At 40.6% G+C, this 14934-nt stretch overlaps 1 protein-coding gene across 3 annotated transcripts in view; it reads right to left on the reverse strand.

Moving 5' to 3' along the window:
- Window positions 1-14934, reverse strand: part of dock8 (dedicator of cytokinesis 8) — a 28891-nt gene that overhangs the window by 8705 nt on the left and 5252 nt on the right. For 2 of the 3 annotated variants that reach the window (XM_028993903.1, XM_028993893.1), the window contains exons 3-29: window positions 13236-13411; window positions 12617-12688; window positions 12236-12344; window positions 11370-11582; window positions 11198-11283; window positions 10770-10836; window positions 9406-9555; window positions 9144-9224; window positions 8818-8980; window positions 8166-8296; window positions 7493-7586; window positions 7246-7405; window positions 6240-6357; window positions 5881-5951; window positions 5235-5379; window positions 4904-5005; window positions 4699-4794; window positions 4371-4605; window positions 3688-3852; window positions 2981-3153; window positions 2642-2737; window positions 2401-2496; window positions 1370-1516; window positions 989-1102; window positions 734-895; window positions 443-579; window positions 90-253 (exon numbers count right to left, since the gene is read on the reverse strand). In XM_028993903.1, coding sequence (XP_028849736.1) covers window positions 90-253; window positions 443-579; window positions 734-895; window positions 989-1102; window positions 1370-1516; window positions 2401-2496; window positions 2642-2737; window positions 2981-3153; window positions 3688-3852; window positions 4371-4605; window positions 4699-4794; window positions 4904-5005; window positions 5235-5379; window positions 5881-5951; window positions 6240-6357; window positions 7246-7405; window positions 7493-7586; window positions 8166-8296; window positions 8818-8980; window positions 9144-9224; window positions 9406-9555; window positions 10770-10836; window positions 11198-11283; window positions 11370-11582; window positions 12236-12344; window positions 12617-12688; window positions 13236-13411 — 3523 coding nt within the window. Of the gene's footprint in view, window positions 1-89; window positions 254-442; window positions 580-733; window positions 896-988; window positions 1103-1369; window positions 1517-2400; window positions 2497-2641; window positions 2738-2980; window positions 3154-3687; window positions 3853-4370; window positions 4606-4698; window positions 4795-4903; window positions 5006-5234; window positions 5380-5880; window positions 5952-6239; window positions 6358-7245; window positions 7406-7492; window positions 7587-8165; window positions 8297-8817; window positions 8981-9143; window positions 9225-9405; window positions 9556-10769; window positions 10837-11197; window positions 11284-11369; window positions 11583-12235; window positions 12345-12616; window positions 12689-13235; window positions 13412-14261; window positions 14784-14934 lie in introns of those variants that run through there. The other variant, XM_028993914.1, reaches the window with a different exon arrangement.

A 14934-nucleotide genomic window follows, 5' to 3' on the forward strand; every position in this document is an offset into this window, starting at 1 on the left:
AAGAAGCAAAGCATGGCAAAATTTAAATGCACAGTCTACATTTCAATTCTTATGACAACAGGTTTGAATGGTCTGGAGTTGAAGCAAACCTGTGAAGACCAGATAGTTGATTGAGTCGATGATGATGCCCACAAGAGGGAGGTAGAGAGCAGCAATTTTTGCCCGGACCTCTGGCTGTACACAACAGGGGTCCAGATCATGAGCAGACAGCAGGCAATATGTAGCATTGATGGCTTTCCTCTGCACTTTCCCCCTGAAATGAAGACATAATTGATGCCAGTTGAATATTTATTGTAAATAGTCTCAGACACATCAATGTTAATGTGATTATTGAACTAACCCCTCAGATCTAACAATTAAGCCACACTAAGCACTCAAACTCAAACCGGATTCATTCCTTAACCTCCAAGAGGACAGATCCCTGAAAGTCCTATAGACTCACCCCTCTGATTCCATATCCAGTGCAGCACTCAGCTCGGTAAGCAGTAGTCCTGTCATATAGTGCTGCTGTTTGAATTCTGGAGTCAAATCAAACATGCAGGAGATTTTCTGATCCTGAAAACTACAGGAACTTGAATTCTGAAAGAAATAAATCATACTGACCCATCATCTGATTCACATTCATCAGCATAATTGATATGTCTATCCTATATAAATGAATATATATGAGATTATAATTAATATCTTGCATACAGGGCTAATATAGCATATTTGAGGGGAGGTTGGGACAAACCTGTGAGGATATTGATGGGCTTGGAGATGCAGGAGCGGAGCCAAGGGAGGGGCTGCTGAAGAAGAGGCTGAGGTTGAGGTAGTGCTCGTGACTGCAGAGAACACGTAGGAAATCCAGCCTCATGCTGATCAAAGTCACCATAGAAACGCTCTTTGCAGACATCTAAACAGAGAGCAAGATGTGGTGTGAAACTGAATCCATACATTCTGTATTTTGCAGGTGGTTAAAATACTAAAAGGGCTTAAGTGTCCTTGCCTGGTTGCAGTAGTTCTTAATTAACTGGAACACAAAGCCACGGTCCATGAGTGACATGAGGTCATACAAGAAAAAGGCCAAACTGATGTTTACTTTCTCTGCTTGGTCCAGTTCCTGTAAGTGAAACATCAACAAAAATACATTTGTGAGCAGACCAATTTACTCTGATGATCTATGTCAGGAGTAAAATAAATACCTGAAACTCCACCAGAGGGCACTCCAACCCCGGCAAAATATCTTTTACCCAACTTCCCATTCCACTCCCATATCCCTGTTTTCACTTCCTGCCTTAATCTGGCCAATTTTCCTGTTTTATCCTTGCGGTCTCAATAATATGTCTGGTTTCTTGGCTTAGTATAATTACTTGTGAATATGGGGTACCTTCTGCTGCTTGATAAGGATGGTTCCAATCTCAGCGGTGATAACATTAACAATAGTGGTGATGTCGTCCTTGAACCTGTCACTGAATCGGCTCCTGCGGGGAATGGCCTTTTCCATCTGGGAGACGTGCTGCGCCATGCTCTTCACCTGTAGCACAAACACACATGATGTCAGACCCAGACTGCAGCAGCTCTCATATACACACCTGACCATGGTGCCATAACATTATCATCACAGACACCACAGGTGAAGAAAAAATCATTGATTATCTCATTACAGTGACACCTTGCAGTGGGCAGGACATTAAACAGCAAAATTTTGACTGACAAAAAAATAGTGACTTTGACAGGGCCAAATAGACAGTAGACAGACAAACACTAGTAGGCAACAAAGAAGACACTGAAACCAGTGAAATGAATGCAATGTTATGTAAGGTGCCAATTAAAGAGAAAGATATTCGCACGACCTAACAAAAAGGGAGGGTTAATACTCATAACACGATCACAAACCAGCACAACAAGACTGTATGACCTGACGAGGACATGATACAATGGGCATACATCATCCATCAGGAGCACAACACTGATAATCCAAAAACTCCGGAACAAATTAAAGAACCACAGTACCAGCCCTGGAGTCAGATCCTGACAGTAACTCATATTGCTGAAGATAATGCTGGTTCTGATAGAAGCTGTCAAATCAAGGTGTCACTCAAGGTGTCATGTGGCTGAGTAGCTCGGACCAGTAATGGTTTATTGAACTGGTCACTTGGTAACACATACCACAGCATACCTTCAGTGGTCTAATGTAGCCCATGTAGTCCAAGACGCATCTGGACTCGTTTTGGTATTATACACAAGCATTTATAATAATGTCACACTCACAAACACACTGCACCTATTATTACACCACTGTAAGAATGACAAAAGTACATGGAATTACACACATGCACACAAAGCAATGAAAAACAATTCAGATATAAATACACTCAAAGATTGTACATACTTAAGAAAATACCCTCGGTAACTCACCAGTAGCTCAAAGAAGAACCATGCATATTTGTAGGCATTTTCCCTGCAAACCCCAGTGCTAACCACCATCTGCAGTGCAAGCTCCTCATGGAATTGCTGTGGAAAAAATTCTTCATCAGAACATTCAGGCTGTCTCCCACTATTATGATGATTTAAAAAGCAACTTCTTAATAAACCATAATACACACATTTTATTTGCATATATTACTGTAATCTAAATATTTACAGTTTTATTATTAACCTTTTTATTAGAGATCCTTGTTCCTGATGGAAGATTCTGCTGCTGGTTGTTCCCATCCATGTATGTGGACATGCGTGCTCCTGGATGATTTGATCCCTGCAGGTAAATCACACACACACAAAAAAATACATTGTACCACACTTGGTCCTTGATTACTTCAGAACAGATTGAAACCAAATCAGGTGCTTTGGAAGTACACTGCAGCAATGTCTCCAGAACACATACAAACCAATCCCTATGCCCTAGGTCACATTATGTCACCTTACAATTTTACTGCAGTGATTGTGATTTATTGTTATTGTGATTTATTCAGGTGATTGAATGTATGGATTTTCTTACCTTTCCAGAGAAGATGTGTGTGACCTCATTGTCTTCCTGTGTGGGTGGTGTTGGGATGTCTGGGTTGCTGCTACTCCTGACCCTGGACTGCAGCAGCATGTTGCCCATGGCCGTGGCTGACGACCTGCCCAGTGTGCTATACCGTGTTGTCTCTGGATGCAGTTGGAGCACACCTGACCGCAAGAGGAAAGATTGCAAAGCCTTTTTTTTCTATAAAACTGATCCAGAATAAAACTGGCTGACCAATAACTGCTTCTGGTGCATTTGGTGCATGTGATAAGACCATATATTAACAAACTGTTTCTCTAACTACAATTTTGTAAAGATACAGCACATCCTGCTACTACCATGGTTTTCCAGGGCAAAATTATGGTTCTGCAATAAAGTTATGGTTTAAGTTTGGAAGCTCTACAAAATGGGCAGTGGCCAGTGGTGGCCTAGTGGTTAAGGAAGCAGCCCCGTAATCAGAAGGTTGAATCCCTTTCCGCCAAGGTTCCACTGAGGTGCCACTGAGAAAAGCACTGTCCCCACACACTGCTCCCCGGGCGCCTGTCATGGCTGCCCACTGCTCACTCAGGGTGATGGGATAAATGCAGAGTACAAATTTCACTATGTGCACCGTGTGCTGTGCTGCTGTGTATCACATGTGACAATCACTTCACTTCACAAAAAAATGCTAATGCCAAAGCTTGACGCTTTTTTCTTACTTGTGTTCCCGATGTCACGCTGGGAGTCTGGCAGCCTGAAGACATAGTAGAGGTATTTTGCCAGGAGAGCATTCCGTCCTTGTAGATCCTTCTCCAGCTCCTGACTGTTGTGGAGACTGTTGACTATGGACACCACTGATTCAAACGCTATCTGGGCAAGGTTGGCTGCAAATCAGGAAGGGAAACTAGTCTTAAACTAGTTTGTTTCAATTTGACCTTTCAAGTAACATGATTGTCCTCCGGTGACATGGGTCCACATTTGTACTCATTAAGTCCATAGACATAATTTATAGTAGTGATCTGTCTGATATCTGCTTAACATGCATCTTATAGAGCACATTCTCAGCACACAGCACATTCAGGATATCAGCGAATTACCCCAGTTACAGAGCTACAGGAATCATTAAAGAGCAATAGGTGCATTTTACTCATTGGCCTGTACTTAATGAGTACATTAAGGCTCATTACATCAGCTACATTTTGTTGGTCTTTCAGATATAACATTTTTATATTGCAATTATCAGATATGTAAATGCAGAGGATGTACTGAGAAAACATCTTATTTTCTGGGTTTTGGGCCTTCCACTGAGATCTACTTAAATCCTTCTGTAGACCTTACCCAGAGCTCAACTCAAACCATAGGTCAAGCTCTATTCATCTGAAGGATTTCAAACCCTTCTTACCAGTCTGTCCAGCAATGAGTATAGGCTGCACAATGAGACGGAACAGCTTATCAAGGACCTGGTGGAGGAACATGACAAGTGGCTCCAGCCTTGAGGAGGATAGGGAGATGATGCTAAGCTTAAGCTCATGCTCCAACTTGTTCTCTGGGATCTTTTCCTCCCTCACACGGATTGGAAACGACACCTTTCCCTCCAATGCATGGCAAAGGATGAAGAAGCGCTCCAAATGGTTGTCCTATAGGATAGATTCAACAATTTAGTTAGTTAAGTTTAATAAAAATTTTAATAAAAATTAAGGAGTTAAAAAAAAAAAAAAAAAAACGGTAACCTGAATGTGTACAGAGGACACCGCTTGTAGCTCTAGGTTGAACACTCCTTTATGGCTCTCCATCCATTTCACTGGAGGTACCTGAGGTGGGACTCTCTACACACACAAACACACAGTTTCACCATAGTTAAAGTATCATCTGTATCACTGTATATAAGTTAATTAGCTAGGTGATTCATAATCTGGGACATGCGGAAATAAATACCTCTGGGGAATGTAGAGAGTAATTCACAGGAAGACGCTCAAGGGCGATGGGCAGGCAGTACTGTCCTGTTTGCAGACGGTCATTGTGAACAATTGGCAGCCACTATGGTGAAATATCACACAAAAAACATTGTGCTATAGAATCATGTATCGCATTGGAAGTCATTTCACCAAGGTATCAATCGTTTTTTAATACAGCTGAAGTCCTTTTTTGCCTAATAAGCTAAAACAAGCCCATATTGGATGAATGATTGTATAAAGAAATTATATGGGGCTCTTAGGTGTTTTGATGAATAGTAGGTTTTGAAATGGTCTAGGCTGCTAAGACTCACAGAGTAGCCAATGAGTGTCTCCACGTTCCCTGTCAGGCTCTGCTTCTGCTGACAGCTGATATGGTAGAAGGTAAAGAGGAGGTGGTGCCTCTCTGTCAGCCTGGCAGGCAGCTTTATCTTCACTTCCTCATAGAAGTCAGGTGACCTGTGTAATGATCAAACACTGGTTAAAATATGTTCTGTACAGCACCTCATTTATATACTAGGTCTATACAGTAGAATCAAATAGAAAAATAAATGTTCAATCATTCAAAGAAATTTCCCATTGGCTTCTCCTCAAGCCGCCATAATACATTATGAATACATAAACATAACACAATCATAAATAATACACAAGTCAATTTAATACATGGTCTTTATGTGTTTTGCTATTTATCTGTGTATTGTTTTCATAGAATTTAGATCCCTGATTTCAATATTTTAATTATCCTATGTCCCAAACTATAATGCCACAGAAGTTGATTCTATATTTTTCTTACTATTACTTTATGACCACTTCATAACAATTAAAACTATAACGGATTGCAACATGATTTTTTGCATTACTTGATTCATGATTTCACTCATTCTGATGGCAGTAGGATATCTGCACTTATGGAGCCAATATCTTGTTTTTTATTCAGCATCATTAGATGTATATACTTGCTTGTTATGGTAGGTGATTGGCGTGTAGACCTCTTCTACAAACTCAGGACCTGTAGATTTCCCAAAAATGACCTAAGCACAAGATCAAAATATTAGTCAAAAATAAATACGTTTGCAAAGAGGTCAGAACAAAAGCAGAAATAAGAAACACATGATCAGTGTCAAAATCATTGGATGTCAGGCTTTTCATGCATATAAATGCATCCTTCTATGAACTTAATAAATGTAAAGAAAAGCTCCTTCTGGTAAGCATTCAATCACTTAAATGCTGCTGCTGGTGACACGTTTTCAAATTAATGACTGAAATACTGAAAACTGGAATGTGAAAAACTTTGGCTCTTCAAAGAGGCAAACACTCACTGGCAGCACGAAGCTGGGATCCTCTCCACTCATGAACTGGACCTTGATGGTAATGTTCCTTGCTGAGGTCAGACGATTGGAAAAGTTCAGCCGCTGGGGGTAAACATACAGAAGGTTCCTGTTAAAAAAAAAGAAAAAATCAGGATCATTGGAGAGCACAATGTCCTGAAAAGGAATGCATGCATGCTTTTCAAAATGCATGTCAACCCTGGTCGCATTACTCCTTTCTGTATTTCTGATTAAGAAAGAAGGGCCACAGTGTGATGAGGAGGTCAGCATCCTCTGAGGTTGTCAGTTTGAATCTCAGCTTCAGCTTTGAGTTTGCATCCTCTCCTTTGGTTGGTGCAAGTTTCCCTTCACCGTCCAAAGCCAGGCATGCAAGTGATTTGGTGAGTTGTCCATAGCTGTGAGGCTGTGAATGAATGGTGTGTGCAAAATTGCTAATTTCTATCAGTTTATACATTTGCCTGGAGCCCCGGAAGAACTCAATGATTTATCAGTGTTAAATTCAAAATTGATCATAAATATTACAGCTGATTCTCCTGCTGAATCTGATAATACACCTCACAATCCACAGAGAGAACACCATGCTGTTACTGTAGACACAGACATGTTTGAACAGGCACCCATTTAGCAGTGGGTAACTTCATAAACAGAATGTACAAAAATAGCATGAGGGGGGTTTCTCAGCACTCTTGAAACCCATCATCATAGCAGGGATTGAGACACCTCTACATCATCTTATTAGTTATGAAAAACAATCCCTGACTAGGATTGCTCAAATGAAGGATAATAAAAAACCTGCCAGATTAAAAGCCATGTAAACTCATATAGCCAATAATTATATACCAACTAAACAATGCACCAATCAGTTAAATACATATTTATAAAGTCCTTACTCTATGGTAAGGTTCTATGAAAAGCTTGTAGCCTTTTATAACAGTATTTTAATATTCCCTTTAAAGATGGACAGAAAAGTTCATTGTAGAGATGTAGATGAACTGACCTGTAAATGTTGTGTGGGATGTACACCTCAGATGGAAACTCCAGCACCTCTTTAACTGGTCTCACGGTTTTTTCACTTAGTGGTTTTGTTGGGATCAGCTCTGGTGAGAGGCATGGCAGACAGTGTTCTGGAGCCAGAGTCAGGTCCAATTTTATCGTACCTTCATGAAGAAAGCAAACAATTATTCATTGTATATTGGCATTTGTTTTTGTTGGTAATGCAGTCTACCTTGGACAGTTGGCATTACCTGAAATTGTCCTCATTCGCCTCTGTAGCGTGGAAGACCTCTTCAAATCTGCTAAAACCTTGAACATATCCTCATCACCCAGACGATCTCCTTCCTAGAGAAATGTTTGAAGTATTACTCTTCATATACTTGGTCATATATACAATGATTATATTCCATATATTAATTGTTCTTATATAAGCGTACTAAAAGTAATGTGTTATAAATCTAAATTTGTATGTGCTTATACTTCAGTAAATTCGTAAAGATTTCTTTCTTTTGTATTATCAGTGCTGAGATATTATAACTCCACTCAACACTGACAGTGCAGTCATGGAATGTGGGAAGAATTCATCACCTTGGCAAATCACAGACAGCTCTGTCATACAGGCCTCTAATGCAGTTGCCTGAAGGCCAGCATAGCTGAAATGTTTTCATCTAATTTCTTCAACCAAATGTTCATATCTGATGCTGTCACTAACCACAAATAGCTCTAACAGAATTTGCAGGTAACGGCACAGTTTGAGGATCATTATTCATTTTGGGAGTTAGAATGCTGTCTACCCTCCCTGCAGGTACAGGTCTTGTGCAGACTTGTACCTGCAGGCCCTCAGCAGTTTTCTATTGAAGCCCGGTGTCCACATACTGTGTATGTTGAACCAGTGTTTGGAGAATGGGATCAAGTGAGACTCACCTGCTTAAAAAATTGGCTTATAACAACGGAAGCAGGTTTGAAACCAGATAAGCTACACGGGTCCTCCACAGTGCTGAAGCGCTCAGAGTTTCGCCGTGGCAGCTGACCTCTCTTCTCCACATTTCCTTTGCCTGATGGATAAGTGAAACAAAGCACCATTCAAAAATGTTTTGCTAGCTTATACATATTAGAAGAACATCCTTTAGACACAAGCCCATTTAGACATACTGCTTGTGATTTTATGCTATTCAAAAATAAATTGTTGTTGTTGAATTATTGTTGCCAGACATTCAGACCTATTTTTGTGGCACTTCAAATAACACACATGGGAAGTGTTTACTACTATTTATCTGTCTTTTGGACAGTAGAAGTAGAACGACTCACTCAGCTTTTCATAAATGTGTTACTATATCTGACAACCAGAAAATGAACTTTACTGATGTTTTATTAATGACTGTCCATATTAATGACTGTCAGTGTTGCAGACATCATGGACCCAATCCATGAGATAGATTAGCAGTGTGAACGAGTGAATCTGATATTCGCGAACACTCCCCATCCACAATGTCAAATATTGCACCACTAAAACACGTCCCCTTCAAGATCTAAAACAATCCAACGCACATTTGTATTGGTCAATAAATGTATTTACCACTGCTGCTGTCAGAATCAACAGTGTCCCTGTCCAATGTTGCGGTCATCGAGGTGACACTCATGATGTTGATGGTTGCCCATGCGAAGGGCATTCTGTAGCGGCCGAGTCTCTGACAGAAACCATCTGCCTGGCCTCTCAGCTTTTCCAGCTTGTCCCTGTTCTGATCAACCAACCAATCACCCAATCAATTATTGGTGCATAAAATAGACCCCACATAAAATTGCTGTCCAAGTGTCACTGTGGCTACAGACCAACAGCTGCCCACCAGCAGTGGGTGGCCACTAGAAGATCACGTGGAGCCGCACTGGGCTGCGAGGAATTACCTTTGCTGTGTCGCTCTCCTTCATTGACATATAAGGCTCCACACATTCACTGATCTCTCCCTGCTGCAGCACCTTCTCGAGCTGCACATAACCCCACATACACAGCGACATGCAAACAAACTGTAAAGAAGTGTATGGACTTTTTAAAAATGAAAGTTCTATTTCCATCAGTAGTGGTGATTAGTGGGGGTTAGTCAGTCTGATAAGCCTGTAACAGTTTGTGTAGTGTAGGTGAGGACTGTTTCAAGACTGTTTGTCTTACCTTAATAACTAAGTATATATCAGGGGATGGGTTAGTGATGGAGAAGATTCCAGCCCTGGCCAGGCTGGATGTATCTACACGTCCAGTGTGAGCTCGCAAGAAGCCCTTGTGCATTTCAGTGTGCAGGTCAAAGTGGAAGTTCTCTGATATCTGTGGTCAACCAACAGCACAAAAGAATTACTTATGACACTTCATGGGCAAAGTCTACATCTGCACTCTTTATACACAAGCTGGATTCGCTTTTTCAAATACAGCTTGTGTTTAAATCATGACCATAAAAGCAGATGCAAAGGAACAGCACAAGTCACCTTTTATGACCAGCAGTTTTGATGATGATGTGGGTAAAAGAAGGTATTAACCTTCTTTCACCAAAGCTAAAGAGGATTACTGTAAAGGGGATATGTATTTTTAGATATTTATGACATCTGCTGCATGATTGAGTCACATATACAGATATATTCTATCATGCTGGTAGAAATCTAATGTTTGGCCTAGCATGCATAATTTTTTCCTTTGACAATTTGCAGCAAATACAACTACATTTTATTTTTCATGGCAGACACTATGAGGGTCAGATGCTCTTGTAAAATACAATATTGATTGTATTTTATCTGAAGTAATATGTTACTATTTGATATTATAATTTTTTAAGCTTTGTAAATGTTAATAGACTCATATAACCTGACAGCTGCACTTAGTGAACCCGGAAGTCCCCATGCTATGACGGGTGAATTACTGACAGATTTGATTTAGAAAAAATGAAATGTAGGAAGATACTTCATCACTAAGCTATTCCTGATTCAGTAATATCAGAGTAACAGCAGAACACATCCACCTGCAAGTGCAGAATTTAGCATTTCCCATCAGAGAGTCCGGATGGAAAGCTCCGACGGGCCGGGTGTGGCCCGTGGGCCGGCAATTGATGATCACTGCCCTACATTCACAATTGCCAATGTGCTTACCTGAAAAAGCCCCCTCCCACACATACACAACTGGAAAATGTTGGCAGTTCCAGTAATTCCGATGTCAAACACAAAAATGCAAAATGCTTACAAATTCACCAAATTACCATTAAAAAAATTGCATTGGGTCTGCAGTGTATTTTTAAGACCTTTAAACTCTGAATTTAAGTATTACTAGTGATTTTTAATTATATTTAAGGCCTTAATTTGGAAAAACCCATTTAAGATTTAAAAGAGCATACAAGCCATGTCACTAACAAGTCACAGGAAAATATTTTCTAGCCTGTCAGAAATCAGGCTACTCTATTTGTATGAGCCATATGATTAAATATCACAAAATGTTTTTTGTCCCAATCATTTCACCATATGAAGGTCAGCTTTCACAAAACAAATGCAACTCACCTTCTTCCTCTCTTTCAGATCATAAAGTGCCATCGTTGCAAAAATTGGCTCAATGTCAATCTCAAACCTGTGAAGAATACATAAAAAACGTTATTTCTTTATGAAGTAAGGGTGTGTGAAAGAGTAAGTGCACCTCTTTGGCACCGTATTGCTGATTTTTTAACACGTTAATGAAACATAACTGTCTTGTCTTTCAGACAAATTTGTCTTTGTCAGAGACAATAATGCGAAAGAGACAATTAATCAATAGATAAATGATATTGACTGAGCAGGATAGATTTCCCTTGATTCTTTCCACTTGTGCCTAGTATCACTGGTGTTTATACCTTAAAATACATTACATGTTTACGGTAGTTTTATTTAGACAATAACATTGTTATACCTCATCTTATATACAGAATGCGCTTGAAATGGAAAAAGTGCTTTACTTGATGGCTTGGCATCTGATAAGAATTCTGGTTCCAAAATGCTCCCGTGGGCAGTCTGGTTTGGGACGGATCTCAACACAATCTTCCTGCAATCGGAGGTGAAGGCGGTAAATATTGTTGAAGATATTGTGGCCCACCCATACAGTGAAGATACAGATAAAGTGCAGTTTACTTCGTCCACAGGGGGATACAGGGCAAACAGCTCCGGGTGGCGGCTGGACTGTCGGGCTTCCTGATTGAAGCGGTCCAGGTCCTCATGGTTGCTGAAGCGCAGGAGACTATCAACACGAGGGTCTGGCTGAAGGCCCCGCAAGTCAAAGTCTGAGGAGCTCAGTGCTGTCTGGCTGGAATCGTCACATAATGCAGCGAGGGATGGAGACTTGATCTGGGTGCAGGAAACAGGTTGGGTATAAGAATTAAATGATTGTGCAACTAAATTAACTTGGTTGGACTTTTGTTATAATTTTCATCTCATATTATACCAAGGGTATCCTAATCTGTGATCTCTTATGTTGATGACCCTTAACCCCCATAAAAAAAAAAGAATGCAGTGGGCTAGTATGCTACTCTGCAAGACTGCTAATTATGTACAAACTAAGGCAAAGCCCATTAGGACAGACAATGCCTCTTTCTTCCTGTAGACTCCCTTGGAAGCCCATGAAAATGGCTGTGCCGGAACAAGGGGCCTTTGGTTTGGGTAATTAATACTTGGCAAGACAGACCCAGTGACGGAAACCAAGGGGCTCAGAATGAATATTCATTATGAACTGAGCCTGAGATGCAGGACATGGTCAAATCCAGGGTGTTGGTAATGGGAGAATAAAACCCTTCTCTTGCTTTCTATTCCTTTTGTCTCCTTTGCTTGGTAAACAACATAGTACAGCTGCTAGTAGCAGAAGTGTCTAGAATGTCAATGTTTTTTTGGAATTACCATACCCTTTGTGTCCATAATTTTCTTGCATCAGGCAAATCAATACCCAGAGCTATGTGTATTAATACACAAACTTCATCCTCAAGAAGATTTTTGCACACACTTACTGGTTGCTCTGGTTTATCTGGCTGCTCGTCCATCTCAAATGTTTGTTTTTGCAGGAGATTGTGAAGGCTGGTGCGCTCAGACTGCACAATCCAGCCATCTTTCTGCAATCTGCAAGGACAACACGGTTATTCAGTATGAAGCCTCACCCTCACCCTTTACTGTTACTGTGCATGAGCCAACTTCCACACAAAATTGCATGTAAGAATTGCACTTCAAAACAACAATGCCTATACTGAAAGGGCACAAGGATCTTCATAGTGTGAAGTTCTGAAGAAGAACCTTTGTGAAACACTAATGTTTTAGATGGGTCAATTTTTTCACTTTTAACCAACATCAGCAAGGTGATTTGGAGAATTGTAGAGTGAACTAAAGTATCTTACCTTCGACCCACTATCAACCAGGGCTGGGTATAGCTCTGGACACAATCTCTCACATGTGGCTCAAGCTCCACCCTGATCACATAAGCACACACACACACACACACACACACACATAGACACACAGTTCAGCATCATAAATGCACACACTGAACATGATTATGTACTGTAGTGTTACAACTGTAAGCTGAAAAAGGCGTAACTATTTGTGATGCCTTTGAAATCACAGATTTGTTTAACAAAGTTTGAGTTGAAAATTTTACCTCATTCTTTTATTTTGATTTATTTGAGTCCACTCAACTGAATGAGACATAATTAATGTTCATTCTTGAAATTTTTTTGTGAAAAGTTTAAAGTGAAGTGATTGTCACATGTGATACACAGCAGCACAACACACGGTGCACACAGTGAAATTTGTCCTCTGCATTTAACTCATCACCCTGAGTGAGCAGTGGGCAGCCATGACAGGCGCCCGGGGAGCAGTGTGTGGGGACAGTGCTTTGCTCAGTGGCACCTCAGTGGCACCTTGGCAGATTGGGATTCGAACCGGCAACCTTCGCGGGGGCGCCTTAACTGCCCCTATGTTATGCAGTATGTTCTGTACTGTGATGTACAGTCTTACCCCTCCTCAGGAACAGAAGGCTGCACTGTCCGACACTCCCTCTCCACCAGTTCTACCTCTAGGTCATCATCAGGAAACTCCCCCAGCTCCTGCATGAGGTCCATGTCTCCACTCTGCAACTGAGTCATTAGAAACTCCTCCAGATCCAGTGGCTCCACAGCGTCATACGACGAGGGCTACAGGTACATACAGCGCAGAGATATCACAGAACAGAGTAAAAATTATTACGCAGAGCACAGTTACTGTTGATCAACAGACAGCACAGATAAAGTACTGAACAGAGAGTGGAAAATATTACATAGAGCACAGTAACTGTTGCTTAGTTACTGTTACTTAACAGACAGCACAGATACAGTACTGAACAGAGCACAGAGATTCTTGATTGTGATTAAGAGCATCGAGTTGAGATATTACAAGAAGGCCACAGAGGTATAACTTAAAATAGAGCTGTATGTTGTGTGTGTATATGAGTGTGTCTGTGTCTGCATGATATTCAAAGGACGCAGAAAGCATAAAAACTAATTCATGCACTATTACAAATCTGGGAGGGCAAACTGGTTTCACAATCACAGATGCATTCATGAGCAACTGAAAACCTGAAACCCATTTTTAAGTAACCTTCTCTTTACAATACCTGCATAAATGACATCCTTAAATGACATTGGTTGCCAGTAGTATGTTATGAGAACATTCTAATCAAACTCTGTCTAAAGTCTATCTGCAGTTTGCATTAAGATCCCTTCTACTGCAGAAATCAGCTATAATATAGCGTACTAAAGACAGGCAAGGTTATTTGGTATTGGTTAAATTTTCCATAACATATTTTTGTAGTGCTCTGTTGTACAGAGCAGAAGCTCTCCCACAGCACTTCCTGTGTCTGCTTTCAGAAGCCACCAGCGCATGTACAGACATCACAATTCATGCACAATTCAAGCTGCTCTATTGGCAAGATCTTCACTGAATGATCATGAAGAACAGGTGCACTGTTCACTATTCCCTGAATGATGAGGAAACGAGAAAACTTACCCCAGCAAACTGTTCTACAACCAAGAGGGAAGTTGACAAAATGGCGTTGCCCGGAAGCAAAAAAGCGGTTAGAAAAAAAGTGCACTCCACAACTCTTCCTCTAAAGACGCAAATTACCAGACGATTCCCTTGACAGCAGGATATGAAGTAAGCTTCACTCACGGGTTGCCATGACTGCAAATTATTACATTTTAACTAGTGCAATTTAAAAAATGTCAGAAACCCATACACTCTTATATAGTTGCCGCAATCTACCAGTATTGCCTTTTTTTGTCTAGACTGCAAATGCCTATTGAGAGAAAAAAACATTTTATATTGGGAACCATGCTGTAATATCGTGCCTAATTTGCTTATGATAATAATTTGACCTGGAATGAAGATCACACATGCACACACAAACATCTGAAACCATCTTGCTCGACATATTTTGACACAGAAGATCTACAACATTACATTGTCAGAAGGTCTGAAAATATGATGCCGTTGGCCAGTGTTCTATACGAATGCTTTGCATGTTCTGGAGACACAGATGGCAAAAACAAATAGATTTCTGAGAAAGCACCCCAGCCCCCCTGAGTGATGGGAGAACATGGAGTGATGGCAGATTATGATATTAAAGCCCCTCCTACTCACCAAATCGGCTCATGGCGGAGATCTGCGAGTGCATGAAGCC

This window comes from Denticeps clupeoides, chromosome 1 (genome assembly GCF_900700375.1).
Source record: "Denticeps clupeoides chromosome 1, fDenClu1.1, whole genome shotgun sequence".
Lineage (NCBI taxonomy): Eukaryota > Metazoa > Chordata > Actinopteri > Clupeiformes > Denticipitidae > Denticeps > Denticeps clupeoides.